Source organism: Carassius carassius, chromosome 17 (genome assembly GCF_963082965.1).
Source record: "Carassius carassius chromosome 17, fCarCar2.1, whole genome shotgun sequence".
NCBI classification, from domain to species: Eukaryota; Metazoa; Chordata; class Actinopteri; order Cypriniformes; family Cyprinidae; genus Carassius; species Carassius carassius.
This window is the reverse complement of record NC_081771.1, coordinates 5753881-5777175: the sequence shown is the minus strand read 5'-3', so window position 1 is coordinate 5777175 and position 23295 is coordinate 5753881. Positions and strand designations below refer to the sequence as shown.

At 34.9% G+C, this 23295-nt stretch overlaps 1 protein-coding gene across 7 annotated transcripts in view; it reads right to left on the bottom strand.

Annotated features, from left to right (window-relative positions):
* Positions 1–34: 34 nt before the first annotated feature.
* LOC132160849 (rap1 GTPase-activating protein 1-like) overlaps positions 35–23295 on the bottom strand; it is an 88834-nt gene continuing 65573 nt past the window's right edge. For 6 of the 7 annotated variants that reach the window (XM_059570558.1, XM_059570559.1, XM_059570561.1 and 3 more), the window contains 21 exons: positions 16291–16338; positions 15176–15214; positions 14885–15073; positions 13749–13852; positions 12781–12859; positions 12391–12444; positions 12214–12297; positions 12023–12123; positions 11575–11704; positions 9642–9797; positions 9348–9419; positions 8629–8715; positions 8405–8545; positions 7771–7902; positions 6755–6864; positions 6459–6578; positions 3465–3606; positions 3090–3195; positions 2647–2699; positions 2412–2464; positions 35–1811 (listed from right to left, as the gene is read on the bottom strand). In XM_059570558.1, coding sequence (XP_059426541.1) covers positions 2456–2464; positions 2647–2699; positions 3090–3195; positions 3465–3606; positions 6459–6578; positions 6755–6864; positions 7771–7902; positions 8405–8545; positions 8629–8715; positions 9348–9419; positions 9642–9797; positions 11575–11704; positions 12023–12123; positions 12214–12297; positions 12391–12444; positions 12781–12859; positions 13749–13852; positions 14885–15073; positions 15176–15214; positions 16291–16329 — 1947 coding nt within the window. In that variant the 5' untranslated portion in view covers positions 16330–16338 and the 3' untranslated portion in view covers positions 35–1811; positions 2412–2455. The remainder of the gene's footprint in view (positions 1812–2411; positions 2465–2646; positions 2700–3089; positions 3196–3464; positions 3607–6458; positions 6579–6754; positions 6865–7770; positions 7903–8404; positions 8546–8628; positions 8716–9347; positions 9420–9641; positions 9798–11574; positions 11705–12022; positions 12124–12213; positions 12298–12390; positions 12445–12780; positions 12860–13748; positions 13853–14884; positions 15074–15175; positions 15215–16290; positions 16339–23295) is intronic. The other variant, XM_059570557.1, reaches the window with a different exon arrangement.

The window sequence follows — 23295 nt, the reverse complement described above, 5'->3', positions numbered from 1 at the left end:
AGATTACAGCACACAATAAACATTCCATGAACCCTTCTGATCTTTATTAAACAATTTATTTTGTTATATTACAAAAAAGGAGAAAATTTATTTACAGTGAAACATTTCATAAAAGTAGCATAATAAGCACTTGTAAAGGAGAACACATTCACTTGCAGAAAGCAGTCGGTGTTTGTTTGGAACAAGTTTGTGCTTCATGTTTCTAGCATGTGCAAACACATTATGTACAGTTTGACCAATCAGCAGAGACTTAGGGCTCTGACACAGCTCGAGTATGGATTCAGCCAGCCTAAAATATTGTCACTTTTCCAGAAACTTTTAGAAGCATCACCCCTGAAATCATCCAAACAGCATTATTTATAAGAAAAAAAGCTCTTCAAACAAGAAGCGAAATTGGAAATTAGTCATACAAAAAAGTACCTAGGTATTTTCATGTTTTTGAGCATGAAATTGTGGTAATGCCATCTTTCTGATGATAGTGATACCATAGTATTCTTTAAAATATGCATCATACAGAAATTTGAGTTGATATTTTTCCAATGACTTTCTTTTTGTTTTAATGTCGCAGCTTAGGATAGTTGCTCAAAATAATCCATCACATTTATGGCTCAAGTGACTGACTCAAAAAAAAAAAAAAAAAAAAAAAAAAAAAATTGTATCTGATAAGCCATTGAGATGAATGGGAAAGCATTAACACCGTAGTGCTATGTTTAAAAGCTAAAATATTATTTTGATTATCTAATCTAAAATGGGCATTTTTGTTTGTAATCAATAAAACACATTTGTGTTTGAAAACAAAATAAAATGCCCAACATTTGCTATTGAACATAAAGCATCAGATGAATATATTCTGATCTAGTGTTTTCCATAATTCATATCCACCAGTTTTACATTCATATTGCTCACCTGTCATATAAACTAAAAGGTTTTCAGGACTTCAATATAGTGGAGTTGAGAGACTGCACTGCTAGCTTTAAAACATAAAACTACAAACATGAGGCTACTACATTAGTGTACAGTTCACACACGTGACAATTTGACCACAAACAGCTGTGGCCATACAAAATATGTTGATCAGTAAAACAGCATAATCTTAATAAATACTATTTAAAAAGTATACAGCATCTCACACTTGGTCTATTCATTTGATCATAAATTATAATGCCCACGCTTCATTTATTGGACGGGACTGGAAATGTCTTGGGTGCTCGACACAACAAGATAGAGAACTACTCTGAAGAACAACATTTAACGTTTACCTATATTCATTTTTCAACATCATTACACAAAAGGCGACAAAACAGAACCACACATAGATGTGTATTACAGTGCTTCGCAGGTTCATGTGTATTTTAAGCATGATGGGTTTAGGTTGAACCTCATTTGTTATTCTGAAAGATGCCAAAAGCTTGTGACAGCTTACCACCCCCGTTACTAAAAGATCTACTCAATAAATAAATAAATATATGACAAATAAAACCCAAACCCACACAATGAGGGCCACTGTGGACAGAAAGAAAGAAAGAAAGAAAGCAAGCAAGCCTATGATAAGGCCATAATCATGCGTGATTCATCACCTGCTGGCAGCTCTTCTCTGTTCTTCTTCTGCCTTCAACACAAGCCAGGCAGGTTTGCTATTTTGCCTACACACCAACAGCCACATGATAGAAGATAAGGGGGTCGAGTCCTTACAAGAGCGCGCTGATACTCTGATGCACACATGCCTGACTGTACGCCTCCAGGCTGTTCACATCGGTCTCCCCTCAGGACTCACTTTGAGCATCTGCTGCAGAGGGCTGCTTATGAAAATGCTGAAAATAAGACAGAATTAATACTGATTAATGAGAATAAGGTTTATGAATATATACAGTTGAAAGGTTTGGGGCTAGTAAGACTGTATTAATCCTTTTGAAAGCAGTCTCTTAACAAAAATACTGTAAAAACAGTGGACACTGAAATACTATTACAAGTTTTCTGGTTAATATAGTTCAATTAAATTCCTGTGATAGCAAAGTTGAATTTTCAGCATAATTTCTCCAGTCTTCAGCGTCACACGATCCTTCAGAAATCAGTATTATATGCTGATTTGCTGTTCAAGTAGCATTTCTTATTATTATCATCAATGATGAAAACAGCTGTACTGCTTCATGCTTTTTCAGGATTCTTTACTGTCACTTTCAATCTTTGTTGAATAAAAGTATCAGCTTCTTTCAAAAATGATCTTAAATATCTTGCTGACCCCAGACCTTTGAATACTATTGTGTGATTTTCTAAATGTCATGCTACATTACAAACAGCAACACAACTAACTTAACAAAAAGAGACCAAATTAGGTCATTAAGAGTTATAATAACAATGCAAATAAACTTAAATGACACCAGCCCAATAAACACATCATAACATATAATAACCTGTTGATGGACATCCACGAAGTCATCTACAGCCTACAGGACAGCTAGCAGTTCTATGTAGGATAAACACCAACAGAACAAATCAAATACAAAGAAAAACTACATTAAATCTGATGTCCACAGGTACAGAGAGAACGCTCATGCTACATCTTCTACCCTCTTTCCAGGACATTTTTATTCTGCGCTGCCTGTAGGACTATATATATCTGGCATCTTCATGACTAGATGTTCTTACCGAGTGCTGTCTCTCTGTTTTAGGACGAGGTTCAGATTGCTGTTGAAGGGGACCTATAGTGAAACAGATGACTGTTAAAGCCTTAACACAATTACATAAACAAATACTAAAACGCTAGTATTTAAAAAAAAAAAATCATGTACTGTTTAATATGCAGTGTTCTTTTTTCCTTAGTCTTTATGATACAATATTTGCTCATACTACACAGACTATAGTACAGCTGCAACTTATGAGAGCAATAGGTTAAAAATAGCTCTCCAATATTTTCCTATTTATTTGCTCTCTCTTCTGAATGACCTCATATCAAGAATATCTCCTCAATGCAACATGCACAACAATGCAACGACGTGCAGTCGAAGACATAAATCATCATTACGTGATCCTTTTAGTTTAACAGATATGTGCTTGGGTTGCTGGGAGGACAAATGTTTGTTCTGTCTCACCGTGTGAACTGCTCTGACTAGTAGTGCCAGGGCCGTCTTCCAACCACACGCCGCTGTATGAAAACGAATCTCGTTTGTGAGGCGTACCGGCTGAAGAGAGACTCTCCTTTTTTCCAGAAAAATGTAAAACATATGCAAACAAGAGAACCAGTTAGTCTTGACAATTCATATCGTTATATTGATACATCTGTTCAAAACAAATTAAATGCACATTCCGTTACGCCTGTATGCATTCGCCTGCGAACAGTATGGGCGTCTAAATACACCTGGTTTTCTCTGCCTTAGAACATTTTGATACCAAAATGTACCTATCTTTTAAGTAGAATATGAGTCATGTATTGATCAATTATGAGTCATGTGTGTATGTGACCGCACCAGTCCTGTGTCATAGTCCTCTGTCGCTTCATGTTCCTGCTCGTTCTCCTCCACCACGCTGGTGAAGCTACTGGCATTGGACGAGGAGCGAGACAGATCCTGAGACTCTGGGATCGAGGGAGCTCGACAGCACAGGGCCGAACTACAAACACAATACATATGCACACATATGAGGTCAAATAAAAAACTCTTCACCTAAAAATTAAAAATGGCTGAAAGCGGTCTCAAAAACTTTTCAACCTCTTTAAATTGCTAAGGGCAAGTAAATGCGTCATTTTATGTGCATTTAACTAACCATTATTAAATGCATATGGTCAAAGATTTAGATGCATTAATATTTTGAAAGTTGGTTGTGGTATGTTTGATTCAATGATTGTATCACACTTTAAAAGCAAAAGCAGCTCACTTATTGATCTTTGCACCTGGAAACTACCTACATCAGATTGATTATTTGCACTAGCTGCTCTGTCCATGTGATTAAAAGCTGTTGTTTGGGCTGTATTTTGCTATTGCATAATGATAAAGGAGTATGTTATGATAGCACTAGCATGGCTGTAGCCATCTATGAGGTCACCGAGGTCAACCATCTATGAGGTACCGAGGTCCGGACCTCGGTAAATTTTTCATGATTGAAAATAAAATTTGTTCTCTTGTTGTCTCATTTGCTGCTAAACTCCTCATTTGAATGTCTGCATGTATAATTCAGAATGTTTAGTGTCCATGGTATGAAAATAATCGCTGCGAGATGCTTCCGAAGTGAACGAGTCTTCAGTTAGTTGTGAGCGAGTGAGAGCGCGAGATGCCAAGTGGGTATAATTGCAGACCGGAGATCTCCAAAATGGGGCGTGAACTCCAAAATTGGGCAGAACCTCCAAAATGGGGCGGGGTCTCCTTTCGCAAAGACTTTCACCATTGGCTGTGGCTTCAGCCAATTGTTACTGACTTACATTTCAAAATAAAACTTAATAAATTAAACATTGTCTCATGTTCATCTAGTTCATCTAAAATAAAATATGCTATATAAATAAATGTTCTCCATGAGACCAGAGCCCAAGGCTCGTGGCCAGTGGTGTTTGGACCCAAGTCTGAACCTCATGATGTAAACGGGAATCACTCAGGAGCCGTCCCAGAGGAGGGGAAAGATTTTACTCTATCGCTTTATTCCAAGCAACGGGGCCGTCCCGGGGCACAATATTCGCAGGCTAGGAGGGGGGTAGTGATGCTGAGTGTAACTAAAATGTGCCTCAAATGTGAGTCTCATATTGCATAATCTTATTAACTGTTTATCTCCTGAACTGGAACTTTCTTTACCACACTATTCAGCGCCAATCCCGTCATTCAGTCAATTTCACTGGTTAAGGTAAGGTGTTGGGTAGGTTTAGGGGTTAGCATTTTTTGTTGCATAGAGTAGGAAACACTTTAACTGACACAACCAATAAAAACTTCAGAATCAGCTGTGGGGCGGAGTTTGCACTGATGTGGATTGGGAGAAAAATTGTGCTTGCGTGTCATGCGTCTCTCAATGGGAGGAAGCCACGCCCCATTTTGGAGCTCCCACCCTGTTTTGGAGTTCCCGCCCCTATTTGGAGATGGAAGTTGCGGTTTAGGGTCAGCGATAACTTTATCTCAACTAATTTCCAAAATATGTGAAATAATTTCGGTTTATTTTATTTATTTATAGGTTTCTGTTTGTTTTAATAACATCTGGCAACATAGCATCGGCGACATTAGTCTGCCAGTAATCAAAAAGGGCAGCGGCTATTTACACTAAGTGCAAATATCTATAGATTCTATTTATACTATGTTAAAATAGCAGGTTTTTCTGCTATTAATACTACTTACTGCAAATAGTGGCAATTATCTGCAACTCAGTATTGTAGTACATTATAAAACAGTATGCAATAGTAACTTATTGAGTGTAAATTTAATGGATGCCACCTTATTGGGACAATAAAGCCCTCCCTACACCTACCCTTAACTTTTTGATTATTTACTTAATTTTCTTTGAAAATAAATGCTTTTCTGATGTGATATGAAATTTGAAAAGGCAGAAAAATTTTCCCCAAAAGGTGGATTCGAACCCAGGTCGAAGACGCTAAAATATGTATGACTTGCGCTTTACCTTCTACACCACTGGAACTGACTGGTAGGTGTTGTCTTTTATGATCTCCACCACATAAATATAGTATTAACAAACTTTGATGCAATAAATAGGATATATAATTAAGTTGTATTTATAGGGGCTATTATAGCACAATTCTATAATAAGGGGCTTATTATAGAAACCCCCTGGACCTCACTAATTTTCAAAGCCTGGCTACGGCCATGAGCACTAGCCATAGTCATGTTTAGTGATTGCAGGTGTTAATAACTCAACACATTCAGAGAACTTCAAAGTAGATGTATTACTAATGACTAAAATATCTATTATTTGCTGCTGGGAGTGGTTTTATGTAGAGGGTAATAAAAATCAGAACCTAACAAGGAGCGGCCTGTGAGCAACTACCTATTGTTCCCTTTGAACAACCCACCTATATCCTCAGGTTAGGCTATTTACTTACCAAACATGAACATGTTATTCAACTGAGGATATTGCATAAATAGTTAATAGACAAAAAAATTGAGTATTAAAATCAATGTTTTACTAGTACTAGAACCAGTACAACGGTATTCAATTTCAAAGGAAATATGATTTTGATGCACATGGGGTCAGTACGATTTATTTTTTTGAAAGAAATGAATACTGTATTCAGGAAAAATTAACTTTTTGAACATCCAATTGACCAAAAGTGAAAAATTCTATTTCAAATTATTAAGGGGAAAAAATTGTGAAAAAAAAAAAAATTTCTTGAGCAGCATTACTGTTTTCAACATTGATGATAAGAAATGATCCTTGAGTGGCAAATCAGCACAACAATGTGATCATAGATGCCTTTCCAGGAATGTAAAGATCAGATTATATATACGTCCATGCAGCAAACAGAAGGTGCTCACCCAATCTTAGTGATCTGCATCTCAGGTGAGCTCTGACTGGACGAGTTGTCTAATCTGAGGTCCTGAGTGGTGTGTCCACCGTCAGATGTCCTCTGTGGACTCGGGGACACATCCCGACTGCTGGAACATAATGATTAACTTAATTATTGTTCTCAGAACTGCATTTTTCATAATAATAAACCTAACATAAAAATATACTTATTTGTCAGTACACACTAGAGTCTAACCTCTGTTACACTTTTTTTAACCTCTGTTAACCTGGTTTACCTTTAGTTTTTTAGCCACATTTTTCTTACCTTCTCTCTTGAACTTCTTGTATGTTCTCAATCCCAATGGCACTGCTCCTCCTGGAACTAAATGGACCAGATTTCTTACGGGTTGGGCTTTTCCCGGGAATAATCAAGGACTGTGGAGAAATCACATTTGGGTCACATTTTGATTCAGATTATTAGCCCCTACATAATATCTTCCATTCATGCATTTTCTTTAGTTTTAATTCTTATTTTATTTTTATTGATTTTAACTTGACTTTAACTTTATGTCTGTTTATTATTATTATGCTTAAATAGAGCACTTTGAATGACCATTGTGTATGAAATGCTTTGTGTAAATCAACATGCTGTGTCTACTATCAATCATCAGGGTGACGACAGATTTATGATTCAACACAAAACATCAAATATTATATCAGCTAAGAAACAGCAAAAACTGGGTTCTATTTTTTATAAAAATGGACAGGCCCTTCAACATCATCAGAGTTTGATGAGTGATTTAATTTGGTCTAAATATTGGTTCATGAAGCATTGCAGAGCAGCCAAGATGACCTTGAAAACAGGTCCAGATGGAAAAATCTCTGTTTAACAAATCCGTCTGCAAGTTTATAGTTCTGCACACACGTTTGATAATCTTCTGGCTTTCTGTGACAGTTGTTACAGACACATTAGTACATTAGGATGGCTAACAGGCTGTTACAGCAGCTTGTCATTAGAGGCTCTCTCAATTATTGCTGTTGCACTTGTTGTCATAGCAATGGAGACGGGACGGTCACTTGTGGAGAGCCCCATCTGTTCCACCGACCACCATCCAAACAGATCATAAGAGCTGATTACACATCAGTTTTTTTCTTTTGTAAGGGTGAAATGATGAAGCCTCAGATGATGTGAGCCATAATAATGACACAAAACCAACTCGCAGGGCACGACCGGGGTCAGAGGGCATGAAGACTGGCAGAAACTAAAGTTGCCACACTGTTTTGGGGCTTCTCATGAAAGCCTGCATTCATTTCTGGGTCACAAGGGGTGTTCATGCTCACAATGCCGGGTGTTTTGGGGTTGTCTGGAGGGTTGTGTGTAAAGCTTCCGCTGTGGCTCGTGGAGACGGTGTGTGGTTTCTTGTTACTGAGGCCCATGGCATCCATAGACTGACTTCTATTTCGGATTACTCGCTGGAAAGAAAAAAAGAATGCATTGCATCACTGCAAGCCAACAATAGAGGGCACTACAACTGTTTATATGAGAGCTAGAGACTACATAGTGGGCATGATTTGACTAGCATACTACATACTTCCAATTAAATATATATATTCAAATAGTAAACCATGTTAATGCATGACATAAATAAATGCAGCCTTGGTGAGCATAACAGACTTCTTATAAAAACAAGAAAAAAATACCACTTATTTAAAAAAGCCCCAAATTGTTTGACATATAGTTTACAGTGTATACTGCATGGATCATACTTCAATATCATGCCGATTTTAACATACTACAATATGGGATGCAACAATTCTAGTCTCACATATAGGATGGACAGTATGCAAATTATGCAAAACTCTTCTCTGCCATTCACCAGAACTCTTTTGTTAGACATAAGCATCATTTTGTCAGTAATTAATTAAACAAATACAAACTCTCTTTACTAGTTAAAGAGATTCAAATGGATTTTACCTTGAAAGACTCAAAGAAGCCACTGCTGCCTCCTCCTCCATTCTCCAGTTTGTCATCATCTCCTCCCAGTCCCATCATGGACTGGCTGTTCATGTGTAGCTCCTCATATAAAGTCTCCAGCAGAGCAAAACGTGTCCTCTCCTGGAGAACAAAGACTTAATGTACAGCAGTATGCATGCAGATGCTCCCACACAAATACATGCAAACATGTATGCCCTTCTCACCTCCAGCTTGGCAAACTTCTCTGCTTTATAGCAGGAATATTCAGCATTGATCAGTTTGGTCAAGAGGAACTCGTGAAACTCTGGACTCTACACAAAACACAATGAACATGAGATTAAATTAGATCTAAACAAAGAACAGTTCCTAAATTAGATTTTTTTTAGAGAAAATTATAGGTGAATTATAAATTATATATTAGATTTATTAATTCAGTCATATCACAGGAATACTTCAGTTAAAAGTGAATATTTGCTGAAAGACTCTCTGACCAAGATGTAGATTGGTTCTTCATGAGAACAGATTTGGAGAAATTTAGCATTACATCACTAACTCAAAATTTCTTCAATCCCATGAAGAAACAAACTCATCTACATCTTGGATAGTGCATTTTCAGCAAAATTTTTGGCAAACTATACTGGCCGTGAAATTGTTTAAATTGATTTTTATTACAACTATATTTATTCATATAATTTGTCAGCATATTATAAAATCCAGAAAGTATTTAAATAAAGTAAGGCTGAATTAAAAGTACTTGTTTATACATATTGGAATCTGAAAGAATAATTAATAAGCCAAATAGAGTACTTTATAAATGAACATCAGTGCTTGAAGGATGTGTAGAATTTTGTAAAAAAAAAAAAAAAAAAAGAAAAAAAATTCTGTGGAAATTATTTCACATGGAATCAGTCACATTAAATGAATACAAACTGAAAAGACGTACCTTTTTAAAGACAGCCGGGTCTGGGAGGGCTGGTCCAAAGAAAGGCACATCATCTCTAGCCGTCACAGATACCTACAATATCACAAAAGAAATTATGACTGATATCAGGAAGGCTTCTAAAAAAAAAAAGTCTTGAGCACATTGTTTAACAAGTTGTTTTACTATATTGAAAAACATCAATGTGTAGAATTTTTTTTTAGAACTGAGTCAATCATTGTATGTAATCAAGTATTCCTATTAGAAATACACTATTCACATAAATCCATGGCTCAAGCTCAAAACAATTGTAATTACCTTATAGAGGACATTATCAGTGCAGGCGTTCTCCACTTGAACCACTACATAAGCGTGAAGGAAATTTGATGCAATCATATCGGGAACAAATGGTGTATTTTCTTCTTGGAACACAATAGCCACAATGTCATTTCCTATATGCCTCTTCCTCTGGAGCTGAAATTAAGTCACACCAAGAAAACAAAACTGTGAAGTAATAAGAGGAAGCTGCCCGTAAGGTCTGCACAAATGATTTAAGATTCACTTCTTCGAACAGACCGGCCAGAACCGAAACCAGAACTGAAAACTTAAATAGACCATTTGTATGAAAAATGTATATTTGTACATTTATATTTGAACAGAACCAACATAGTTATGCCAGTTTGAGAGGTTTGTTATTCTGCTTTCATGTAAATAAAGCATACTACATATTGTTGCACTACAGCCCACCCCCCCCCACCCCGCCATATTTTATATATATATATATATATATATAAATTACATACCTAAACAGCTGTTTATGTAATAATGAGTAGGCCCACACAAAATCTTACTACTTTTCATTTTTTGTTAATTGATTTTTGGAATTGGAATAAAGGGGTTATTTTTTGGAATAAAATAAAATAAAATAAAATAAAATAAAATATCCTTTTGATTTTGAAGTGCAATTATCTGTTTGTTTTTTATGCTCTTGATATGTTTTGTGAGATTCACCCTTCTACTGACAAAGATTACTTATTAAATGTCCCACAAAATAACAATATTGGATCATAATATTATCACAAACCAATCAGTGTTTTATTGCACCAGTGCTGTCAAAGATCTACATTTCGAAACAATAATTACATTTATACTTGATTTAACTTTGCAACAAATCACTATTAGCATTCTGCAGGGTGTCAGTTTTATCTCCTATGAACCTTCAAAGGTTTATCCGATTAGCTTTCCTCAATTGAACTGTTCGTTCGCTCGTCTTCACAGCTTGCTCATAAATACTTATTATAGCTGTCATAACAGAAAAATAGTTCACAGGCAAACTGCTTGTCTTTATCATCAAAGTGTTCAGGAAATTAATAAGACATATCGAAGCATGTTTGCAGCCCTGTGGCAAACATCATATTCAAAACGATGTTTTAGACAGAAACAAACCATTTTAAGGCAAAAAAACATTTGTCAGTCCCAGTCTGGAGGACATTAGCATATCGCTATACTGTAGCTCTCATATAACATCACATATCTCATACAATAGTGATTAAAAAGCAGCAGGTGATGAGTCTGTACCCATCTGTTATCTCTGGCCTCTGAGGTACCATACTGAAAAGGGTGTGTTATAGTGGCCAGGGCAGTCTGTGCTGAAACCCCTAGGTGATGTTATCTCTCTGAGCAAAGCAAAGCGTGCATGACAACAGATGGCTTTCAGGCTCAGTCCTTTGCACTGTGTGGTTTGCTTGCTAATTAACAGAGCATACTGTTGGTCAGTGCATAACACAGTGGCCAAGGATCTCTGGGGGGCTGCAAATGGTAATACACCCGAAACCCACACTTACTGTGACAAAACAATATCCCAGAATCTTACTTGTTGGTCCTAAATGTGCAAATGTATTTATCTATATTTACCCACCCTCAAGAGGTAACCAAAAGTTGATTTAGCTAAATTCTGAGGAATCTAAATAAAAAAACAATAAAAAAAATTATTTTCTTTACTGATCGTGAATCAAAACAGAATGAAACAAAAAAAACAAACCAAACCAAAAATAAATAAAAGATAAAACAGAACAAAACAAAGTAAACAAAGCCAAAGCAATAAACAAACAAAACAAAAAGGTAAACAAAGCCAAAACAATAAAGCAGAACAAAACAAATCAAAGCCAAACTAAACAAAACAAAACAAAGCCAAACAGCAGAACAAAAAAACAAAAAACAAAGCAGGACAAAACAAAATATGAGGTCTCACCTGCTGGGAATCACCTTCAGTGTATGGCAGCTTAGTGGACACGTGGAACATTATCTCTTTATTGTGGAAGTTGTGGTAGACTGACTCAATTCCAGTCTGACCATGTGTCACATCCAGGCCTCCACGAAAGCTGTATTACAAAAGAAGGTCAAAAAGATCTGAATTACTTCATTAATATTTTCAAACTCTAAACATACCAGCTGTACAAACAACCCTTCGTCAGGCCTGGGACAATATTCTATTCAAACAATCAAAGCCATTACTCAACATGTAACTCTGACCTAGACCTGAAATTAAAGGGAAATTATAATATAATAAGATAACTTTGATACTGAAGCCTCCACAACAGCTCTAGCACACTACAGTGATTTATTAATATGAATGTTGTACCAGGATCAGAAAAAGTCCTACTTGGGTACTGTTCATGTTAAACACTGTAGGTCTATACCCTTTAAAATCATGAAGTTCAATCTTCTCTCCCAAGAACTCCAGAAACTCAACAAAAGCTGGACTTTCCTCATTGTTTCCGAATAGTTCCTCTTCTGATGTCTGTAGAACAGAGAACATTTTCAGTTCACAAACCCACAAATAATATAAATTAAGCAATCCAGGAATAAAAACACTTAAAGGTGATCTAACCTGCGCAAATTTCTGGTAGATGACTCCAAACTTGAAGTTGTTGCTGATGACTTGCTCATCGAAGGTCACAATAAGTCTGGATGCCTTGAAACATATAATGAATGAGGCCCAGTGCAAAAATAAAATACTTGATTTGTTAATTCGTTTTTTTTTTCCTATGTTCGTGTCCCAGCTTACCTTTGGGTATAAGACGGGATAAAATCTGTCCACATTCACCTCTTCACTGACAAGCTTGAAAAAGACAAATTGTGATTAATTTAATTTACATTTTTCTAATCACATTATTTTTATTAAATAATAATTATAATTGCATATATATATATACACACACACACACACACACATATACATATATATATATATATATATATATATATATATATATATATATATATATACACATATATATATATATATATATATATATATATATATATATATATATATATATATATACTGTACACACACACACACACACACTTTTAATGGAATAACATTTTAATTGAATTAAGTTTTTTTTTAATCCAATGACAGCCATGCACTCAACTATTTATGTTAATGTCCTACCTTCGCCATCTGCACAACATTAGGGAACTCGGTCAGACAAGAAATTGGTATCACATCATGGTAAGTTTTAAACCTTGACCTACAATTAAAAAGACAGAAGATTTACACTTACCTCCAGCATTACAAACTATTATAATAACACTAACCAAATTTCTCAATTGCACTTCACAGACACATTCTCTGCTAATCTGTCTGAGACAAATTGCTCACGCTCCTCTATTGCAAGCAGCTTTGGATAAAAGCGTCTACTAAATGCATTAATATAAATGTAAATGTATATGTTATATTTAGCAGTAAACACAAATAGAGGGTGAGAGAGACAGCGAGAGATGAATGGTAGTTCAACTATGAAAAATTGCCATGCGAGTCACTCCAGCATTCACAGGTGCACTTGTCAATTATCTTACAGCCAATAAAAAACATTCAGAGTCCATGAAAAGCTCCCTGTATAAAAGAGAGGCTTTATAGATCACGGTCTCTTGTTTCCATCCCCATCATTAAAGGGCCTCGAGAAAGGCTTTGGGTCATTAAGAATAGATGTGACCTTGTGTTTCTGCTGCCTATTTTGATCACTTAAGTCAGAACTTCTTCGTAAATGAACAATGAGAGAATATGTGACAGGAGAGAGTGGACGTGATTGTTTCTTTAAAAAGAAAAGTGTCTGTGACAGGGTTGTGCACCATTCAGAATTAAATTGAGAATATCTTTTAATTTTCCAATTCAATTTCTTGAACTGGATTTCAATTGAGGTAGCAAGAAAGGATTTGTAAATTGAATGGAAGTAGCATTGAAAGGGAATAAAGGTTTGTTCCTAGACTCTATACTTTTACAGTACTGTATATCAACTATTTACTGTTATGCATTTCCTAAGGTATTTCAGTAGCATTTGTAACAAAGGAATTAAAGAAACGCATAATTCAAAACATCAAAGCCATACTTTTTTTTTATCTTGGAATAGTCAAGAGTACCTAAGCAACAGTCGAAGGTGCTCCTGGTCTCCAATCACATCATACTTCACCGAGAAGACCAGGTGGCCCAGAGCACTGTCCACTGAGTAATAATTAAAGTGCTCCTGCGGGAAGAGTTATAAACACATAAACCCTCTGAAAGACTCTTTACATCATCACAAATTCCTAAAAGCTCTGACCCTGAGAGACAGCAAGCCCAGAGAATATTGCTACTACTAATAAGATGACTATAACATCAATGAGACAAAACAACCAATAAAAACACTCCTGTTCTCATAACAATCATCTATCAATTTGTTAATTGGTGAAAAAATAGGAATTCTGATTAACTTTGTCAACTAAACCTAAACACGTTAATATATCAGGTAAAGCATAAATCAATAAAACAGATATGTAATAAAAAAAACGTCTTTATTATTTTCATATAGTACCTTTCAGAACCTCAAAGTCAGAATGAAAACGGAAACAACAGAATTAGTGATGTCAAACGATTAATCGTGATTAATGGCATTCATCATAAATGTCTTTGTTTATATAATATATGCATGTGTACTGTATATATTTATTTATTCTGAATATATAAATACACACAAATGCATGTATATATTTCAGAAAAATATGTTATGTTTATATATTAAATATACATATGTAAATTATATGAATATAAATATAGACAGATAAACACGTAAATATTTTCAAAATATATACTGTATGTGTGTGTATTTATATATACATAAATATACACAGAACACACATATATTATGCAAACAAAATCTTTTATTTTGGATGCAATTAATCATGATTAATCATTTGACAGCACTCAACAGAATGAAACCTACAAACACACATAATATATCAGCGACTATACCATACCATACTGTATTAGCCAATGTTTGGCCTTAAATTGTACTCATTGGTTTCATGAGGCTGAAATAGTGGGAAATAGTGGGATTCTAGTTGACTTTATTATATAAAATTCCAGATTGCACATTGTTGTTGTTTGTTTTTCATTAATATGAATATTTTCAATATAATATTGTTAATTACACTGGTTATTGCCTATAACAAGACAGACAGATGAAGAGGGATAGGTCAAATGAATAATTAAATACATCTTTGGCCGTTTAGAATCTCACCTTGCCCAGGAAGTGTTTCCTGTAGATCTTGGCTATGCTGTTTGTCTCCAGTTTAACCTGTGATGCGGGACAAGGGGGCAGTTCCTCTGCTGTGGAGGAGGAGCCTAAATCATGATTGGTCCCTTCAATCCAGTAACCCCCAAACTGGGGCAGCAGAATGAGTGGTAAAGGGCCTGTACGACCCAATACCTGCCAGCCCACAAAAACAAAAACAACAATTTTACAACCAGTATCTTACAAGAAAACACACTCATATTTACATAAAAAAAAAAAGCCAAACAAGCTTGTAACCTCATGGACGCTGGGATATGGAATGTAATCTTCCTCTGTCTGTGGGAAGAATAGAGAGAGATTAGAGATGTAGATATTGTGAGCCTCTCATTCAAGTCACTTTATGCTGTAGATGAAGGAAATATGAAGGTGCATAAAGAGACCTGTGGAGACTTATGATTCCAAACAAACCCTGAACTATGAGAACTGAGAGCATCAGATCACATGTTCTGGTGTTTTATGTTGACTTGAATGCACAGAACTATAACAGAGAGCTTCTATATAGATTCCGTTAAATACATACTTGTTAATATAATATATGTGAAGATATTTTATATTAAGGCAAGACACGTTAACTTTAATAAGCCAATCATTTTTCTGATGTTCCTCTAATAGTAGCAGTAAATTAAAACTGACACTGATCTGCAGCATTACAAAAAAGTTGAAATTAATTTTAACTTATTAATTTTAAATGCAATACTCATGGCACAAGATGCTGACAGAGGTTTGCTCATATAAACATTTTTTTTTTTAAACAAAAATCTTATTTTAAAATAAGACCTCCATCATTTTAGACTTCTACACTAAGCTGAGAATGAGGGTTAATATAAAAACATGCATCTTCGACAAAAGCAATACTATGTGTTTCTGTGCACATGTGATAAACACAGTGCTGATGGCAGTGTCTGTGAGAACAGACTGTAATGACTATAACACTTGATGCTAGGGATGCACCGATGTATTGACGCCGATATTTATCGGCAGATTTTTGCTTATTTTAAAGCCATCGGCATGTCGGAAATATCGTGAAAAGGGCCGACATCGATGCTGTATTGGCTATAACTAAGAGACATCATTCAAAACTCATTCAAGAAAAAGTTTTAAAAATAATGTTATTAACCAGTATGTTTTCTACTCAAACCGGTTTCACAGAGGGACGCAGGAACAGAAATGTCCAAATAACGATTCTGCTCCAAGTAAACTAATCTTTTTATTTTTTTTTAAGCCCTGCTTTATGCAATTGTCGAAATCGGCCAACAATTGTTTGTTAAAATTGGTATCGGCCCAACAAAAAAATCTTATCGTTACATCTCTACATGATGCTTGTTTGTGTGGCTCTAAATATACACACTTACTTTGAGAGGAGGCGGAAGAGAGCACCTCTGCTCGTCCATTCTACTGGTCTGTGTTCACAAGAAAGGTGAGGATGTTCAATAAATACAGTTCATTTAAAAATATAAATCAAATTGAATTACTGTCATTCATATACATTATTAGAACAGTAAATACCAGAAATTCAGTATTCGTTTATAACTTGAAATAATATATACATTTGATAATTCTCAAAAATTTTATCATGGCCAATATTTACAACAATTTAAATCCAGACATTACACAGAGAGACACTTAGGTCTGAAACATATTCTATGCAAGTATTTAAGTTTCTAAAGCAATAACGAACATTGACATAAAATATACTTAAAATTACTTTAATATAAATTAATATATACAATTAAATAACAGCTACTTAAAATAAATTATATCACCTCCTTTAGGTTTGTTACAAGTTTGTCTTAAATGTAAAAAAAAAAAAAAACGGACACTTTTGAATGTTTTGAACTATTATTTTTACTATTATTTCATTATGGTTGGATTTAAAAAGGTCAGAAGCATAAAATGCTCTTTGTGCTCAAATTATGATGGATCACTAGGTTCAACAGACATTAAAATGTACTTACCAAGTGTTTGTGTACTTGCATAGACTATATTTCTAACACTGTTTTCAAGAGTTTAATGACAGAGCTTAAGCTACATATATACATTTTAAAGTGAATGAGTGAGATATTAAGAGAGAACATTAAATATAGATGACAGATGACAGTAATAATAGGCAAGTCTGGGAAGGTGTCACAATATTGCAGATTAAAGGTCAGAGGTCATAAAAAGCAAGAGATTGCAGGAAAAGCAACAAACATAAGACCAGAGGAAAATGTGGATTTCTCACCTGCATTCGCTCTATCATTGCAAATATATCTGATGTCTGAGAACCAGGAGGAACAGGTAAAAGAGGGGGGAGAGAGCAGGATGAACACAATGAGAAAGAGCGAGATCTGACAGTCTGTGAGTCCACTTGACATGGGAATGACTCTCGGCTCTTTCAGTGACAGTGGCTTTGCAGTAATGTACAGAGCTCCCTGCCTTGATCCTATGATCAACAGTGCATCAGACGACCAGATGTCCTTCCTCCCTATCATACGGTTCATCTCAATGGGAGATGAAGACTGTGAAACAGCATAATTTAGCACGGAGACAGAGCAGCTGTGTGTATGAAGGATGTGACCTAACTAGCTACAGCTGCGGTGTCATATCATTGAGCCCACACCTCAAAATAAACCAGCATAAGAACATATATGCATTAAAGGCAAAGTTGTTCAGAAATTACAGCCTGCATATTAGCATGTTTGCTAATGCTTTGCATATAAATATGTTACCCTGAATCACAAAACCAGTCTTAAGTTGCACAGGTATATTTGTAGCAATAGCCAACAATACATTGTATGGGTCAAAATTATACATTTTCTTTTATACCAAAAATCATTAGTATATTAAGTAATGATCATGTTCCATGAAGATATTTTGTAAATTTCTTACCATAAATATAAAAACTTAATTTTTGATTAGTAAAATGCATTGCTAAGGACTTAATTTGGACAACTCTAAAGGTCCTCAGTTTCCAGATTTTCAAATATTTGCATCTCGGCAAAATATTGTCCTATCCTAACAAACCACACATCAGTGGAAAGCTTAAATTAACAAAACAATTGACACCTATGACCGGTTTTGTAATCCAGGGTCACATATAACCCGAAATATTAAACTTAACTCATCCTGAAATTTCAAAGTCAATGAGTTTTCCTTGGCAGATGATAAAATAAAGCTAAAAAGTGAATATTGTATGTTGAAGGTGGGATAACATAACATACTGTAGCAACACAAGAGCCACCTGTCAACCTCTTAGCAACCGAACATACCTACAACCGTCTAACAACGTCCTTACAACCTCACAGCAACACCACAGCCAATCAGAACACACAACCATCTAACAATGACCTAGCTACAACATAGCAACATCAAAGCCAATCAGACCCCCCACCCCCCACATAACAACGCCCTGGCAACTTGGCAGCAATTTTTGCAAAGGCAAACACTACTAAAAAGATAAAAAACTAAATCGAGTTTGTCAGAATGCAGCACCATTTGAAATGTTTACTGCTGATAAGACTGCAGAGCAAGGTAGGACTCTGCAAAATCCTTGCCAGCAACTGATTTTTTTTCTCAACAAGAAATTTCACATACACAGTGAACTTGCACTTAGATAATACACACTCACACAGTCCAGACTACCTTAAATGACTTCAATGTAACAAAACGCTGTACTGAAACTGGAACTTCAATGTGTTTCTCCATATGGCTTGCTGATTCATCAAACACAAACACCACACACACACATTTTGGGTGACTTACAATTTACTTCTGTTATGTTAATGAGTGTTTTTTTAACAATGGACACTTTCAGGCCTGTTGACATTTAGAGTGCTTTCTTAAAACAAACCGTTTTTGAAAAGTTAATACAAAATATATCTTCACATAATTACTATGAAAAATAGATTATTATTATTACTATTAATATTAAAATAATTGACTTTTTTTTAGATTGTTTCCCTTTTTACAATGCATCAACTCATATTATTGTGATGTATTTTCATTGGTATAGGACACAAAAAACTAGGCATGCTAAATATAATTAATTAAAGAGATGTTAAAAGGTTTGCTGAGGCAGTTTTGATGCAACCAAAATCTGTTAGTTTAAATCTAAATCAACCCCTGGGACATAAGAGTGCCTAAAGTTTAAGATACACCCAGTTAAATATCTTTATAACCCAAAGCCTATCCCTAAACCTAACCATTTCCAGATTCCTTGGTTAATCTTTAGATTTTTATTAAGACATGAATAAGTCTCCTTATTTGATTAACTGTTGGGAGGTCCCATTATATAGGTCATTTTCAAGTTCTTCTATCATTGTGGGGACATCTGGTTCTCACATTCAGCTAATGTACACTTCACAGAAATACTATTTCCTAAATTCATTTCACAAACAGTTATGAATCAACCAAGCAGTGAATTTGAGATTTCTCAATATAAGAGTGAGAATTCTTTCTTAACTAAGACATCCTATATAACACTATTGCATCACAAACGTGCTCGGTACACTTTGTACAGATCCTGTGAAAGTATGTCTGACTCGAAATAAATCAAATCTACAATTATCTTTCAAACAAATCAATATTTGAAATTTAATTTCACATTTTCATGACTATTTTCTCCCAAATTTGCATTACCATAATGCATCAAAACATTATCTTGTAAATTCACTAATTTATTATTCAAACTGTAAAGTATTTATACATGATGATAATATCAGACAGCATGATTCTCATTACTGAATTACATCATGAGAGGAATAAAAATCAGTGAGCATACTCTATAATGCTAATTAAAAACGAAATCAAAAGTAAAACATCAGCACACGTTACAGTAAAAAGAAACACAATTACACTAATACATTATGTCTACAATCTAACACTTGGCCATTCTATATAAACACACACACTTGCACATTTAACTATGATTTATTTTTCATCACACTCTCATACATTAAGTCTACTTACATCACTGAAGCGTCTGCGGTGTTGCATGGCAGCGAGTGCTGGAAGCCGAAACCTGTACATACTCTTAGACATCATGAAGTCAATTAAATCAGCTGAACCCTTAGAGAATCGACTGTGACCGGCAATGAAACTCTCTTTCTTTCAATCTTCATATGTTCTACTCATGAGAAAAGCAGCAGGGAATGCAAGAAAAAGGCATATAGCTTCCTCAATCTGCTACAACTTCCCCTATTCTAGTCAAGCATGCCATACGAAACACCCTCTAATGAAGGAAATCATTGGTACTGTAAGTGACATGTGGATGTCTGTGTGTGTGTGTGTGCGCCCAGAAGCGTCATGCCCATTCAAACCACACATGTCTCCTCCGATTCACCAGCCAAAGGACATGCAAAAAAGTTTCTTGTATCTTTGATAACTAAATTGCACAATTAAATTGTCCAAAAGACTGTTGCATAAATCACCAATTATAAATACTTGAAAATGCCTAATGACTGGCTTGTGAAGGTTTACATGCTTTCTCAAGCAAGTCTGTGAAATCTCTTGACTATTTTTTTTTTATCTAAATCAAAGACCTTTGAGTGACCTTGAGATGTTACCTAAATAGCGTTACAGCAATACTGTAGAATAACATGCATTGATATACTAGCTTTTCTTTCTTCATTCTCAAAATATCTAATGTAATATATAGCTGCAAACATTCCCATTATATTATAGTGTATCTGTGAGAAATAGCAGGCTCAAAATGTAAAATGGTAAGATGACATAATGTCAAAGTTGCTGAAAGATAATATGACTTCCTGTTGTCACATTACGGCCATGTTGCACAACTATAATGCATTTGCCAACACCATATTACAGAAATACTGCAACAGCATGAGTCTCATAGACAAACAGGCTGTTTAATAACCATAATGTGAGAATGTTTTATATGACAGAAAACAGCTTCGAAAATGGCTATAAAAGTGAATAATGTGCAACCAAAACAGAGTTAGGTGGGTTATTGCTGGATGTAAGCCTCATTCAAAATTAACTTCTATGTTTTCTAATATCTTCATACAAAAGTTGTTTGGTGGTGTTGTGGTAAAAGCATCCTGTTGTAACGCTGTTATTGCTCTGGGATTCAGGAGAATTTAATGTAGCATCCAAAACCACTAAATCTGGGATCATCCTCCCTCCTGTTCCCAGGATCAAGGTGTTTACAGACTCTGGAATTCATTGGTATGGGGAACCCAGAATTTGATTCCTCTGAGGTAGGTTTCTATGTAATGCATGTTCCCAGAGGGAAAGAAAAATTCTCAGAGGTCACTGAGACTTTTACAGATCTATTTTATTAATATTTATTCATAAATATTTTGAATTCACTTTTTTTTATATTATCAGTTTTTATTTTAATTCTAGTTTAAGTTTGAGTCATTTCATTATGTGCTTTTGTCATTTTATTAGCTTCTATTTAAGCTTTAATTTGTTTTTATTTCAGTTTTAGTGTTAGCAATTCTAGTACTTAAACTTATGTCAGATAAAACCTCTAGGTTTTTTTTCATCAAATATTGTAAATTAGGTGTAAATGCCACGTTATGAATTACTCTTGCACTGCATTAAAATGATGCACGCATTTCCATGCCGTTCCGTGCCATTACACACTGTAAAACAAAACAAAAAAAAATCCATAAAATATACTGTATAAAAACGGCAGCTATGGTTGCCAGAATTATACCATAAAAAATATGGTAACAATGTTTAGTCAGTTTTACCTTAAATTTACAGTTAATACCATAATTTAACTGATATGCTGTATTTTTCGGACTATAAGTCGCACCTGAGTATAAGTCGCATCAGTCCAAAAATACGTCATGATGAGGAAAAAAACATATAAGCATTTATTTAGAACCAAGAGAAAACATTGCCATCTACAGCCGCGAGAGGGCTGTAGACGGTAATGTTTTAACTTGGTTCATCTCTCCTAGTTCATTTCTCTTGGTTCATGTCAAATTAATTTTGATAAATAAGTCGCACCTGACTATAAGTCGCAGGACCAGCCAAACTATAAAAAAAGTGTGACTTATAGTCCATAAAATACGGTAATGTTAAACTTCAAAGACCGAGACAGCCGCCCGCGGCTAAAAATAACTGTTATTCTTTAATGTTTAATAACTTTTGAACCGCTAATCCAATCTGAATGCTTTAAAAAGTTATGTAAAGCATAGATTCTCTTTCGGAGATATCCTATTTATCTCATTTGGATATTCAGAAGCGCCGTAGTCTACGTGATTACGTCATCGCATTTTAACAACATTGATTCGTCAGAAGAAACCAATGCTTTCGTTCCTCTGAACCAAACAGAAATGATTGTTGACGCTTAGTCCGTGCCCAGATTGGTTCAAACTGTCCCATATTAAACCAATAAGTAGTCTTTTGAACTACTACTAAACATATTGCTTTGGAAAATGAACTAAAACAAAGTGAAAGTAAAGTCTGTCGTGAGTACATGAATACAAACACGCAATAACACATTTGCATGAGAAAACTCTCAGAAAAAGCACAAAAAACACAAGTGTTTTTTGTACTAAAAAACACAAAGTACTTTGACATAAAACGAATCAAAAACAAGGATGAAACTGGTACATATCTGATAAAGCACTGGGATTTATGTCTTGGGTCACTAGGCGATGTCCCGGTAAAATCGATTCTGACACAGATTACAGCCAATGGATCGATCATTAATATTATGTATATTATGTATACTAAGTATTATATAATTATACAGTTCATAAAGATAGTTTGCACTATTTTTTTCTGTTGCACTCTGAATATTTCACTCATTTCGTGTGTAGTTTGTGAATCATTTGCACTGTATAGTTGAAGACAATTTGTGCAATTGTTTTTACTATATGCTGCATAGTTTGTGTTTATTGTTCATACTCAGATTGAAAATATATTTCTCAGAAGAAGAAAAAACTTGTTTTGTTTGGTTTATCATATAACACTCTTTCCATTTTCTTTACTCATTAAAATGTTTTTGGACACATCTCTATTGTTAGTTAACGAAATAGGCCTGTTTTTCACTCAAAAGCGTCGATAACAATATTGTAATAAATGGCTATAACTTGCTTGGGGAATGGTATATGTAAACAAAATTTTATTTGGAAGTGTAAAACACCCAGACACAACTTTCTAAAGAAAAATATCCAAACTTTAGGAGTTTCAGTTTGAGTACACGGTAAAAAAACACCCAACTGTTGCTTGCATTTTTCTTAAAATTCTGTAATTTCATTAATTCTTAGAGAAAACGAAAGGAAAATTGAGACTTTAAATTAGTTAAACTTAAACTGTAAGTTCTCATTTTTATAACTATATATGGCACTTGATGCTGACTTCTAGAATAGGTCTGAAAAACAAATAAAAGTGCAGGT